The sequence below is a fragment of the Phragmites australis genome, chromosome 5, assembly GCF_958298935.1.
Source record: "Phragmites australis chromosome 5, lpPhrAust1.1, whole genome shotgun sequence".
Lineage (NCBI taxonomy): Eukaryota > Viridiplantae > Streptophyta > Magnoliopsida > Poales > Poaceae > Phragmites > Phragmites australis.
Window position 1 is genome coordinate 23,208,574 of NC_084925.1, and position 14,597 is coordinate 23,223,170.

Consider the following 14,597-nt stretch of genomic DNA (forward strand, 5'->3'; position numbering starts at 1 on the left):
TGGGGTTTAATCCAAGTCCAAAGGAACTCTTAGCCCCCACAGAACCGATTAAGATCCTGAGATGAGAAATCATCACATCCTATTTCTAAAAGAACAATAAAGTCTAGCCTCTCTTCAATCCATGTTTTTGAAAAAAAAAAAACATGATTTAGTCAAGTTTCAAAGACCTCTACTATTCCAAACACACCTTTCGTCACAAAACAATGAGGGTGATCTTCTAAAGCAACCCCTTTTGGGGTTTTTTTTCTTTCTTTTTCGATGATTTCGATTTCTTTGTCTTGGAACTGACCTGAACATTACTTCTAGAGTAACCATCAGTGTCATCCCAATACTCTATATTATCAGCATTAACAGATTTAAAGATTGGAACCCCAAATCATCGTCTAAGCCCTCCTCTAATTCATCCTTATAGTCTCCTCTTAATTAAATGACAGAGCTCCTGTCCTTAGTTGAAAAAAAAAAACACTGGCTCAGTTGAAATGATTCTCTCATAATTTACAACCACCGACTCTAGTTACACAGCACGAAAATTTATGGAGCATTCTCAACACAGCGCTGATTGGTTTATTATCTCCTCTATACAATTTCTGTTGGCAAAAAAAAAAAAAAAAAAAGAGAGAAGAAGAAATCCTTATCCTAATGCTGCCTCTAAAATCCTGAAAATCTACAAAGATCAGCAATCTGTTGTATGTACAAGGATCAGCTCAAGCTCATAAAACTGTCACCCTGTGACTGTCCATCATAGTTCAGTAGGGCAAACTTCACATGCAACCCGATTTTCCCTCCTTCCTTGACAAGCTTTGCAGCAGTCACCAGCCAGTGCCCAGGGACATCATGTGGCCCCTTCACCACCTCTGACATGTCGACGAACTTCAGAAGCTTCCTCGACCGAAGCGGGACAGGTGGTCCGTCAGGATAAACACCTGAATTCAGCTGTGCTGGCTCATGCTTCGGGGCAGGCTGCGCATCGCGCTGTGTGAAGGGAGAGCTCAGAGTTGTGCTTATTGTTGTCAGGAAGCTTCCCTTTTGTGATGCGGCTGGAGCTCTTGTCCACTCGGTTCTCTGTATAGTGCAGTTTGGGATGTGAGTGTAGAGGAGGCGCAGATGGAGAACCTTCTTTGCCCAGGTTCCCTTTGTGATGAGCTGTGCACCGGTGACGATGAAAACTCCACCATGAGCTCTCTTATGCCACTCCGGATTGTACTTGACAACAGATGTACAAACACACGAGTAGTTCTTCCACTGGATGGCCTCAATGTACCCTGGGTCGGTGTCTTCTGTTTCGCGCCACTCTGACATTGAAGATACCATCGAGTCTTCAAGCATGCTTGGGACGCTAGAGAGGTGCTGAACATGGATGGCCAACCGGTTGCACTTCTTGCCCTCCAGATATAACCGTAGGCCAACTACAGGTTTCTGAGAGCTAGATACCTTGAAAACAACAATAGAAAATTAAAAAAACATGTAAATAGATGGAAACAATTATTTTACTGAAAAGAAGTATTTCTTCTAGAGATAAATGATAATTGAGACTCCAGTAAAGCTCGGAAGTGTTGATGTGTCGACTAGTCACCCAAACAACATACATCCAACAAGAGCTTGACTTAGAGTACAATTTGTCATTTTACAGAAGTCCCCAGATACTACATTTACCGTTTAGGAACACTAATAAAAGGAGAAAAAATGAACAAACTAATGCCTTTAAAAAATCTAAAATGAGCATTAACATTCTGGTACCTGAGAAGTGCTAACATGGAGTTTGGGACCGAGAAATCTGAACTGCATTGAAGGGTTGGAGCCTTTTCTCTTTTGAGGCCCAAGGACAAGCTCATTGAACATAGGTGCCCATTGTAGGGGCACTTGAAACTCCAAGAAATATTGCAAGTCGTGAAGATCAGGTTTATCTGGGAGAACAAACCTTATAAGAATTTACTCAGATAAATAGCATTATAAGCCGGATGTTCCATTATAGTTATTACAATGCAGTTAGACTGAAAAAAAAACTGGTAATATGGTAACAGTTGGAGTTTGCCAAGGGAAAAGAGAATTTGTTCTCAGCACTTACAGCGAAGATATAAATTGATGGCATGGCTCAGGTAACCACTACCGGGAATACCAGTAAGAAGAGAGGTGATAGGGACAAATTTAAACAAAATAGCATCAGGATTCTTTGGAACGGTTTGTAGCCATTTGGAGTGGCTAGGTATGTGTACATCTCCTCCCCTTTTTGAGCATGTAATTGTCAGGCCCTGTTTGGACAACAGACAAGTAACTTATGTCTATGATACAAAGAGACAGCAAATTGTCACTAAGGTGTAAAAAAGAAATACTTACATCCTTGGTTGATGATTCAGAGTAGCTAGAAAGGTGCAGGTTATTAGGCTGCTGCACTATCCTGACGAAAACATCAGGGACCTATATTGAAATGAATCAGATTAGCTAATTTGTTCCAATATATGAGAACATGACTGAGGATAGAGACATGTATACCTTGCTCTTGCCATCCTTTGTCTTGCGATGTATCGGGGAGTGGTTTTTTCCATCAGAAAATAAAAAATCACCAAGATCCTCCATATGCAGCTTTAGATCGGCAGTTGAAATGGTTGAAGAATGACTTTGTTTAACACATATGACATCCTGACCTCCGATTGCCATTTCAACAATTATATGTGTCCCATAAGTTTTGATAAACCTGACATTCACAAGATGTAGCTAGTTTTATACACTTATTGAAACAGTTACTTGTTAGATCTATTTATGTGACTTGGAAAATATGTTGCCAGATTAGCTCATCAGGTTAACTGTTAGAGAAAAAAGAAAGCACCAAAAACAAATGACAGCACAATGTAATTAAACAAAGAAACATGGCCAACAGGAAAATTAGAAAATAATCTGATCCGAAACTATGCATAAGTAAGCTTCTCAAACATGTAGCAATTAATTGCTTGTACACTAGCAACTACACACGTGTTTCACACACGTGAAATCAAATATTGGACGTCTAGATATGAAAAGCAAATATTAGACATCTAGGTATGAAAATTAAATAATGAGAGATTAATGTATTTTTTGAAGGAGGAACGGGGTCCAACTTTGCATGATGACCGTTTGATCAACTTGGGTGGACGGTGGAGATCGATCGGATCGATCACAACTCGTACATTTTATAGGAGTATAGAAAAATAGATACATCTTTCACTAATTAATTAATTTCTTATTCTTATATTTATACAAAAAGACAATGCTGTGTGAATGGATAAGAGAGTGAATTAAAGGATATCATCAGGGACCTGCAACTACAGCATGCCAAAGAAAATGACAGAGCAAACCTCTGTTAAGCATGTTAAGAACATTAGCTAATCATATTGTTCAAATGCATCAGTTAAGATCCCATGAACTATGACTAAAAAACCAACAAAGCATCTTACCAGGATAATGCAATAGGATCCCATTTGGATGGAACAGCCTTTTTGACTTCATCTTGGAGAACTAATGGAGAAGCTTTCAGGTGCAAGTTGTACAAGGAAATGAAATACCCATCAAATGCCAGATGCTTAGTCTCTTTGGTATCAGTCAACCAAGCTCCACTTAAGTCAAAAAGAGCATTAAAATAGCCAGAAGGAACTTTCCCTTGGACGGAAGATTTCTGATTAAGTAATTCCGACATCTGGTCAAGAAAATTAAAATGCGATCAGCATAAAATGAAATCATTTGTAGATAGAGTTCAACTGCTATAGTCATCATGGAATAGGAATAACGGCATATTGCCTTCATTGTCAACCTTCTTTTCAGTAACTTGATTAATTCTACTAGGATATTACTACAAAGTAACATATCAGTAAACTTCTAATAGAGAGATAAAGAAACCATAGCTTTTAACCCAACAAATGATAACCACAAGTAACTAATCTGATGAATACTCTAGTTTAAAATGAATAGGGAATAACCACCTCAAAAGAAAAGAAACAGATTTTTTATTTTAGCACCAAAAATTCCAACTATTTTTAAAAGGAAAGAAGGGAAAAGTAACATAGAAGGATTACATTGTTGAACAGCACCAAATACAAGAAACATTCTTAGAAACAGGACAGTAAATATTAAAGCGTTAGGCAGAGAGATGATAACCTAGTTTTGTCTGAAACCATCTCCAAAAGCTCCACAACATTATGTCATAGTATACCATTGATGAGGATTTGATAATTAATAATTAAAGGATTTACTAGAAATCAATAAATCCTAGAGACGGATATCCACCATGCATGTGTCCTCGGTACGTTTCATAACCTTCATGAGAGAAATAAATCATATGCTGATATTACAAGCAGTTCATCATATTCTACACGGAAACCATTCCCGGATTAGGAATGAGTTCTCAAGATATTTGAAAGTAATACAATATAGGAATGTTACACTTAAAGTCTCGGAGTACGATACGTTTCCTCGACCCGACTATATAAGGAGGGAGTGGGTATGGTCAGAGAAAGGGGAAGGAGAAGCTGGACAAGCAATACGAAGCAAGCCTAGTTGGATAGAAACATAAATAACTCATTGAGATCTACAGGAGATTTTAGCCACAATTAGATTCATTTGACAATAGATTCAGGATCTAGAATACGAGAAAACTCGCTGAGATCCTTAGGACTAGATCTAGACATAACCCATTGTAATTGTCTTTTCCTGAAATTAATCAAGGCAAAATATGACGTAGGGCTATTATCCTAAGGGAGGTCTGAACCTGTATAAAATCCTATGTCATCCTTTTCGATACGTACAATTGATGACCAGGTATCCCTACTTTAAATGAGTACATGCTTAATCGACTTTACCGATAATCAACAACCATCTTCCATGACAGGGACTAGCTTTTCTTGTATCATGGAGTTACACATCATTTGCTATCTTGCTAGACTTCAGTGAGCAACAACTGAAGTACAACTTATCCTTCTGTGTTAAGTAAAGGAAAAATTAATGATTTCTCCCGGGAGTGGTTTTCAATTAGTCTTTTTACCCGAAAATTTTACTTATACTTCACTGGTGCATAATCCTACAGCTAGAATGATTAGAAATCAATGATAAGGTGTTATGCCAGTCCTGAAGTCCACCAAAGCCTTGGAATGGCAGAGCAGTCCACACACACCAAAGCGTGAAGGATTTCTGCACAATTAATTGCAGTATCTCCAGCTCATACAGGTGGCCAAACTCAGGGACGCTGTAGGCATTAGGCACGCAACAAAAGGGATTCCAGGACGCTAAACATTCTCCAGCGTTGATGATGAAGTGAGTACTCGTGATGATAGGTAGGAAAGTTACGCCGGTTGGTTGGGGCGCAAAACGAGTGAAATGTGCCAAAAAGAATCGAATTTGTGCCCCACGGCAAAGAAAAGGTGTCATATGTTAAACTGTGATAAAACTTTAAGCACAATACTAGAATCAGTTGACCGACGTAACTTGCAAACAAGCAAAATGACTAGTGAAACAACAAGAGAAATTAACCTTTCTCCAAACTGCCCTTCCATGTCCAATAAAAAATGCTAAGTTGGACCAATTTTTTTAAAGAGAAAAAACGCATGAATCCAACCCCGCCCTATCCCCAAATTTCCCAACCAATCACGACAGCACAACAAGCAGGGGACTAGGCCCGACCCAACCCGGCCGGCTCGACTGAGATCGCGCGGGGGAGGGAGGAGGAGGAGGAGGGGGCGGAGGCGGAGGCACACGGCGTACTACCTGGTTAAACTCGAGTACGTCGGAGCGGAACCGGATGCGGTCGCCCTTGTCGACGCCAACGTCGCGCGGCACCCCGCGCAGCATGGCCCCGCCGCCGCCGGGGAGCGGCACGTCCCTGCAGGCCCCGGCCTCCTCGCCGAGCTCCACCAGCCTCCGCCCCGGGCCAGCCTTGGCGAACCGCAGCCGGAAGTCCGACGTGAGGTCGAACCCCGCGCCCAGCGCCCGCACCACATCCTCCCCCACCTCCATCATCACGCCGGCCCCTCGCCTCCACCACCTCCTCCCCCTCCTCTTCCAAGAACCAACTCGCAGCTACGGATGATGAAGCACCCAACCACCACCCAAGCGCATGCCTTTCTTGAAGAGAGGAGGAGAAGGAGAAAGAGAAGAGTGAGAAGTAGGAAGGTTTGACTATGGAAAGGTCCGAGTGAGGAAGGAAGGAAGGGCGAGGAGATGAGCGGTTCAGTGGGAACGCGGCACGTGGGGTCCACAAGGGAAGCGGGAGAAGGGAGGACGCAAGGCAGCGCGGGTCGGGGAGGGGAGGAAATAAAAACGGGCGGATGGGTCGGAGGATGATTGGCACAAGGGCGGGTCGGGCGTCAGAAGCGTGGTGGCTCGCCGGGTTTTCGGCTCGGCCGCCGCAGCCCAGCGGTCGTGGTCGTCGGCAGCGGTCCCCAGCCCGGGGTGGGGTGGTTGGGTTTGGGGTTAAATGGAAGCGCGTATGCTATCCAACTGGTGTTTATTTGTTGGAGCACAACTTCAACGGTCTAGACTGAGACATCAAATATAAATCAATAGATAAAGTATATAAGTTGGCAAAGTAAACTTACGCGTCTGTTTTTCCACTTTGCTTGGTTTGGATCGTATGCCGTAGTTAGAACACGATGTGTGCGCGCCTAGAGTCGTCCAATGGCTACAGGAAGCCACGTTCCCGGGCTATTGTTCTAGGAGCGATCGCATGTTTGCCACGCAGACATGGAAGATGTGACAATTGTCACTTCAAACCGACAGTTTCTACCTATAGTGATATTAGCTTATGTTACTGAGATTGGCTATCATCAATTAGACAAGGGTGCATACACATGACAGTGATATTTGTAATAACCATTCTCAATTCCTCATCATGTCTTAACCATTTCCCTTCATATAACAATTCTACATTTGCAAATCACCAGTAAAATTAAGTCAGGACTTCACTATAGCTAAACAAACTGAATTTCTTGCCAAAACAACAATTTATAACTGAAAAGTACCGAATTTAGTCAATTTATGTCAGTACTTGGTACCATCAAGAATCAATTACCAGTCTAGTAGTCTACCACACATGATTCCTTCCTAATTCTACACTGGACAGAACCGAGCTATTGCTACTAGCGTGCATTGATTCCTTCCAATTCTGAACAGTTGAATCCTTACATAAATAAGCGATTATAATTCTCATATCAGAACACATTATTCTATCAACTACACGAGGAAATCCCTTCGTAACTATAAACTTGCTTTAACATTGCACACAAATGAGTGAGACTCTTGCATCAATGCACAAATCTGCGGTTTCAGTTTTTTTCCCGCAGTTTTAGTTTTTTTCCTCACATGACACAAGGTTAATTCAGATATAGGGAGGCACTAGAGGATTCAGATCTAAATTAGAGAAGGATCTGTGTGTGAACCTGGGGAGTATTGGATTCGGGGGTGATTGGAGTCTTGGAGATGCCGGGTGCAGATGAAGTTGTCGGTGTTGACATGGAACGACTGGAAGTACTCGTCCTGCCGACGCACCGTGGCCTTGCAGCCCTGTCATCGAGCCACCGAGGAGGTGAGGACGAGAGCCCATGTGGCCCTGTCACCGACGGCCACGTGACATGATCCAAAAATTCAGAGAACCAAAATTGAAGAACTGAGATAAAAATTCAGACAACAATCAGACAGGAATCGGGTCACGAACCAGCACATGATCCCAGATGAACTACTCTAACTATGAGGTAGTAATTATGTTCTGCATTAACTATGGGGTTGTAAAAGATTTGAATTGATGAACATGACTTAGATAAACTAATCTGGATAGTTCGGAGTATTCGAGCCAAGTCGGATACTCTGAGTAGCCCGACTCTAAGGGAATGATATGGGATTTGGGTAATTTGTCCAACGTATTTCCAAAACATTGAAATGTGTGACTCTAGAAAGGATATAGATCATCTTTATCAAAGGAAATCAACTCTAGAGAGACACATTGAGAGATCAGGAAAAGAAGGTCTTTAGGGTTACCTTTAGGTCCAACCGATAATTCCGTAGATGATCCGGAGGGAGGTCTGGATATTCCGGCCAAAAGAGAGGCTCAAAAGATGAAGAACATGAAAGAATCCCTAATGGAATCTCTTAGTCGCCGGAGGAGAGCTGACTACGGTGAGAGGATGAAGGAAGAGGTAAAAGATGAAGTGAATGGGTAAAACTTCGGGATAAAAAGAAAAGACTGACTTACCCGGAGTATCTGGGTGGACCCGGCGATTCCGAGTTGGAGTAAAACTCTGAACCGAGAGGGTCTTCCCGGAGGGAAACCCAGTTGAGTGACAGAATCCGGAGTATCCAGGTTAACCTAGAGACTCCGGGTTCTGTCAACTCGACAGATGTGGTCGGGGAGCTGAGGACTTCCAGAGTTTGAATACTCCGGGCTGAGCCGGACTATCTGGGTTCTGTAATTGATAGAATGATTTTTTTTAGAAGGATTGTTGGACATATAAGATATTTTTACCACTTATGATCAGCCAACAAGCAATAATACATAGCTATCATCACAAGTAACAAATTATGATCATAAGATCGAAGAATAAAATATTTTCAAAAATAGCACTCAAAAGAAATTTCCGCAAACCTCTAGCTATTAAAGCTATAAAGCTAAAACAATCAATTGCATGCAATATATCAAGCTATGTTGCGAGAATCTAGGATATTTAACTCACTTCTCAACTTACAAAACTTTTGCTCGTCTAGTGGCTTGGTGAGGATATCAGCTAGTTGTTTTTCGGTTTTCATATGACGAATATCGTTATCCCCTTTGGTTAAGTGGTCTCTCAAGAAATGGTGATAGATGTCTATGTGTTTTGTTTTTGATTGTTGTACGGGATTGTTAGCTATTTTTATAGCAGTCTCATTGTCACACAAAAGTGGGAATTTGATCATGTTGTAGCCATAGTCTCTCAAGATTTGCCTTATTCAAAGTAGTTGTGCACAACAAGCGTCCACGGCAACGTACTCGGCTTCGGCGATGGATAGGACTACGGAATTTATTTCTTTGATGACCAAGACACCAGGGACCTACTCAAGAATTGGGAAGTCCCTAATGTGCTTTTCCTATCCACTTTGCAACCAGCATAATCGAAATCCGAATAGTTGATGAGTTCAAAGGATGAATCTTTAGGATACCTCGAATTGACCAACTTGTTGACTCAACCGCTGGCAGTGATCTTCTAAGCTTCTTAGATGCCCATTTGGGGTACCACCAGATTAGTATGTATTGTGACTATGAGGAGAAGACTGCTTTTGTGACACCTTTTGGGGTCTTTTATTATGTAAAAATACCTTTTAGTTTGAAAAGCGTTGATGCCACTTACCAGTGTTGTATTCAGCTCATTCTTTGACCATAACTCAGTAGAAACATTGAGGCGTATGTTGATGATGTGGCCGTAAAGAGTAGAACCAAAGACGATCTGGTCATAGACCACCAAGAAACGTTTGACAACCTTCAGAAATACCACATGAAATTGAACCCTAAGAAGTGCTCTTTTAGAGTCTCATCAGGGAAGTTGCTCAGGTTCCTTGTTTTCAATCGAGGGATAAGGCAAACCCTGACAAGATCAGATCCATTGACAAGATGAAATCCCTGATCAGGCTAAAGAAAGTCCAAAAACAAATAGGATATGTGGAAGCTTTGAGCAGGTTCATCTCAAGGCTGGGAGAGAAAGGGCTGCCGCAATTCAAGCTCCTGAAGAAGAGCGATCACTTCCGATAAACCCCAGAAGTGGAAACGACACTCCAAGATCTAAAAGGATACCTCTCCTCCCCTCTTGTACTGATCGCACCTCAACCAGATGATGAGCTCTTGCTTTATGTTGCAGGTACCCCACAGGTCACGAGAGTGGTACTAGTCATCGAGTGAGAAGATCTTCAACGACCAGTATACTACGTCAGTGAGGTCCTGCACGATGCAAAGGCTCGATACTCACATACTTAGAAGCTGCTATACGCCATTCTGATGGCCTCTTGCAAGCTCAGGAACTAATTCCAAGCCCAAAAAATCAAGGTAATCTCCTCGCTCCCGATTAGAGAAATTCTTCACAATAGCAATGCGACAGGAAGAACAACAAAGTGGGCAGTAGAGCTCGGGGAGTTTGATCTCTAGTTCGTCCCCCGAACAGCTATCAAGTCCTAGGTGCTGGTTGATTTTATGGCCGAATGGTCGTCCTTTGAGCCCGAGCAGGTACAATGATCAAAGGTGGATGAGCACTGGACCATACAGTTTGATGGATCGTTCATGCTGAAGGGAGTGGGGGCTAGAGTGGTCTTGACCTCACCAACCGGTGATCTCCTCAGGTACGTAGTTTAATTATATTTTTCAGCCACTAACAATATTGCAGAATACGATGGCCTCTTGTCTGGAATACGAGCAGCCTCTGCACTTGGGATTAAACGCCTGTTAGCGATAGGGGACTCGCTATTGGTTGTTAACCAAGTGCAAAAGGAGTTTTAGTGCTCTGATCCGATAATAACGGCATACCTCGCTGAAGTGAGAAGACTGGAGCGTATATATGGTGGCCATGCTTCATACCGCACTCCGGTCGGAAAAGCGTTTCGGCAAGGATTTTATTGACCCACTGCCTTCAGGATGCTTGCGAGCTGGTGAAATGGTGCGAGTCATGTCAGTACCATAGTCGACATACCAATCAACCAGCCCAAGTACTACAAACTATACCACTCTCTTGGTCTTTTGCTATCTGGGGGCTCGATATCATGGGACTGTTTCCTAATGCCCCGGGCAATTTTGAATTCTTATTCATGACAATCGACAAATTCACCAAGTGGATAGAGATCGAGCTCGTCATGAAGGTCATGCCGCAACAATGATTAAGTTCAAACGGGGGCTGGTAGTGCAGTTTGGCAGTTCAAATCGTATAATTACGCACAACTGTGCTCAGTTTGCTAGTAGTGCTTTTCAAGACTACTGAGAGAGATCGGGACAAATTTTTCTATGCATCGGTGGCACACCCACATAGCGAAGATAGCCTGAAAGGGCTAATGGGATGATACTACAAGGGATCAAAACCCAGGTCTTTGATCGGCTTAAAAGCTATTCAAGATGTTGGATGGACGAACTACCCACATTACTCTGGTCACTGCGAATGACTTCTAGTAGCGTTATGACCGAAACTCCTTTCTTCCTTGTTTTTGGCGTAGAGGCAATGCTTCCCTCCGAGATCGCCTTTCAATTGCCATGAGTGGCCAACTATTTGGACGACGACTAGGTGGCATAGCGAGAGGATGATGTAAACCTGATCGAAAAGTTTCACAAATGTGCTCTAATTCGAGTTGTCCGGTATCAGCAAAGCCTCAGATGCTATCAGAACTGCAAGGTACGAGAGCGGAGATTGGTTGTAGGTGACATCGTCCTTAGGCAAATTCAGAATAAGGCCGGTCGGAATAAACTCTCTCCCAAGTGAGAAGGGCCCTACAGAGTGGTTGATATCACCTGACCTAGTGTGGTCAAGCTAGCCATGGAGAACGACCATGAATTACACAACTCCTGAAACATCGCCCTGCAACGCAAGTTCTATGTGTAGGGTTGCTCGGAGACGGATCTATTTTGCTATTTTGTAGAACCTTCCAAATGGGCATTGAATATAATTTGTAAGTTTTTTTAAGTTCAAAAGACCAAAATCTGTCTTGCAGGATTTCACGACCAACAATGGACCCCTGCCAGATTAGTTCTCTGACCGCAACACACGACAACGCTCGACGACTACTATGGGACCTGGCAACCCGGAAGTTAAAATGGCCAGACAGCCGAAGGCTCATGAACGATGTGAGATCACTGCTCACGCATTGTTAAAGGTACAAACAGCTCAGGAAAACGCCACAAGGCCACAACTCCTCACTCGGGCTGGGCGCTAGCTGCCGACGAGGGAATTGTCGTACTATGGGCCGTCCCACCCTTCGAAAGCCTAACTAGCAAGCAGGGTGGACCAGTTGGAGCCTACTCGTCGCGACAGCATAGGGAAAACTCTCTGAACACTTCGAATAACAGTTAGGACCGGACGGTCTAAAACTCACAGGGCTCCTGAGTGGTCTTCCAGCTATTGGCGAGGCCATCAGAAAGGGCCAGAACATTTTTCATTCACGGAAAAGATTAGTTACAGGCCGTCGATTACATTCGACTGTGCTAACTATCCTATTACATGCTTGTTCTTTCTCTCTTGACTCGAGTGGCTAAAGCTAGGTTCCGCCTAACTATTTCATATCATGAAGATCCACCACCTCTAAGAATTCCAAAGTATGTGGATCCCTACTTATCTTTGAACAAGTCAAGGAACCTCTTATACTCTTCCTTAGGGCAGCAGCTGGTCGCCTTGGGAATTGGACGATGGCCTACATATAGGCTAGAGAGGGTGGCTGACACGAAAACCTTGCTGGAGCTACTGATCGGGGCCAGTGGACTCGACTAATCCTCCTTTTGCACCTCCTCCGCCTTCTCTTCTTCATCGATCTCCTCCTTAGAAGGTCCCAGTCAATCTCCCCTTTATCGTCAGAGATGTTGATAATCTCGATCGGGGCAACTGCACGGGTCAAAGATCGCAGGAAGGACTTGGAGATTATTTGCCCCCGGGGGCACCACAACAAGCGGAGCTGGCGTCAGAGGTGAATTGGCCCTTGCCAAATCCTCCAAGATCATCAACCTTCCCGGCGAGGAATGGGAGGAGGACACCATGATCCACAAGAAGAGTTGCCTTATCGCCTTGCAAAAACTTCGGTAGGTGGCCGGCTGGGTAAACTTTTGCTTTTATAGCCCGGATAGCCATTGATTCATGCCTGGGGTGAAGGGTGGAACTACCACGGGGGATGTCCCCAATCCAATAATTTACTATTTTGGGGGGCTACAGCTACTTCTCGATCAAAACTAGGCATGTGTGGCTGAGTCTGGACACCAACTCATTAGCCTCTCATACCTATCTCATCTTAAACACCTCACTCTTGGAAGTACTGAGCAACCTCAACCAGCATGGCATCCGAACCGCTCAAAATCCAAGGGGGCGCGCATGGGTAATCCAAAAGTCCCTCGAGCCCAGCGGCAATCAATGTTTCTCTCTCTTTTTCTTTTTCAGGACACTTAACCTCCCCACGTAACATGAAGTTAAGAGTCAAAATCTGAAAGCTAAACGACATCGACAACCACTTTATGGGTGGACTATGTTCCTATACGATCCAAGTGGTGTCACCAGACCTGACCACAGCCACATGGAAGCTTGGGGGCTACTTTCGGAGTATGAGTAAGGGGTAATTCTGGTTAACGGACCACACGAGGGATGTGGTGACTGGTAGGGGATATTTCCTCAACCTTGGCTCATCGAGCGACCAGCCCTTGCGCGACTAGCGTGAGGCTTGCGCGACCAACCTCCTTATGATATAATATGGTCTTGTGACCAGCCCTTGCTGATCACGGGGCACCCATACCTAACCTATCTAATCACATTTATTGATGTTTACTCAAGTGTTTTCCTTCTCGAAGCACCTCCTCCAACAAACAAAATTGTGGCTAGTGCAGATGGACAGTGCCCCGTCTCGTAGCATTAATTGCTACGGAGTGGGATGTTGCAGACCGATTTGCGCTATAAGACGGTTGAGACATGATCTACAGAACGACTAGGCAAGTGGATGATTTTGCAGGTAGACTCGCGAGGCATAGGGACATGATGGCTTGACAGACGATCCTGCAGCGCGCGACGATGGGATAGGTCGTGCGATCAGGGGAGGTAGGTACAATGGCGTGCCATAGATGGGGCGGGCGTGCAGGGCTCTTAGGGCAAGTCAGGTTCACCAGGTTATCTATGACGATGATCCAAGAATAGAATATCTTACCAGGCATGGGTATGCTAAACAGGGCTCACTTGTAAGTTATCTTTTTCTCTAGTATATAAAGAGGGGAGAACCCAGTTTGTAGGGAAAAAAGGGGTATGAATCGGAAAAACTTATCTGTAACCAGTTCACAAAACTTTGCTAATAAAATACATAAGACGTAGGGCTGTTATCATTCGAGAGGTCTGAACCTGGATACTCCCTTTGTGTTCTTTAGTCCATCACAAGCACACGAACGCTGTAAGCGTTGTTCACGCATCCACCGACCGGTACACTCCAAAATCATTATCAGAGAATAACCCTCAATAATATTAATTCATGAAGGGTACCTAAGGTGCCTCCATGTCTACAACGACAAGCAAAAATAGTAAAATAGAGACAAATGACCAACAACTTTTCTCATTCTCATTTTTGCGAGGACTAATTTTCTATTTAGTAACTGTCGGTGTATTCAGAACCAGGGGTCCCTAAGTCCCGAGACCAGGCCGGCCATCCGCCACATGTCACCACCCTGCAAGGTAAGAAGAAGCTAAGTGCCGGGAGAAGGTGCTCGGGGCCGCCGCCTCTGGTTCCCGAGCACCCTAGTTCCCCGATGATCCGCAGAGCCCAAATACCGGGAAGGAAGTGCTCGGGAGAGAGTGCTCGGGGCTGCACGTGGCAGCCCCCGAGGACTCGGTGCCCCGAAGGTCCCACCGAATTGCTCGGGAGAGAGTGCTCGGGGCTGCACGTGGCAGCCCCTGAGGACTCGG

The 14,597-nt window shown here is 44.1% G+C and overlaps 1 protein-coding gene across 2 annotated transcripts; it reads right to left on the minus strand.

Moving 5' to 3' along the window:
• Positions 1 to 453: 453 nt before the first annotated feature.
• LOC133918949 (MACPF domain-containing protein At4g24290-like) lies at positions 454 to 6,336 on the minus strand. 2 transcript variants are annotated; one of them, XM_062363100.1, is made up of 7 exons: positions 5,728 to 6,336; positions 3,429 to 3,667; positions 2,491 to 2,692; positions 2,335 to 2,415; positions 2,066 to 2,249; positions 1,738 to 1,904; positions 454 to 1,431 (listed from the first exon to the last, which is right to left on the minus strand). In XM_062363100.1, exons 1-7 carry the CDS (start codon positions 5,977 to 5,979, stop codon positions 700 to 702), a joined length of 1,857 nt encoding a protein of 618 aa, XP_062219084.1. In that variant the 5' UTR covers positions 5,980 to 6,336; the 3' UTR covers positions 454 to 699. The 2 variants fall into 2 exon arrangements, with proteins under 2 accessions (XP_062219084.1, XP_062219085.1); XM_062363101.1 differs by lacking the exon at positions 5,728 to 6,336 and adding an exon at positions 4,126 to 4,429.
• Between the last annotated feature and the right edge of the window lie 8,261 nt (positions 6,337 to 14,597).

Coding starts and splice junctions, on each gene's coding strand:
- LOC133918949 (XM_062363100.1), bottom strand. CDS start 5,979: ATGATGGAGGTGGGGGAGGATGTGGTGCGGGCGCTGGGCGCGGGGTTC. Junction 2,250..2,334: donor CTGAATCATCAACCAAGGAT/GTAAGTATTTCT, acceptor TTGTCCAAACAG/GGCCTGACAATTACATGCTC. Junction 1,432..1,737: donor TCCATGTTAGCACTTCTCAG/GTACCAGAATGT, acceptor GTTGTTTTCAAG/GTATCTAGCTCTCAGAAACC.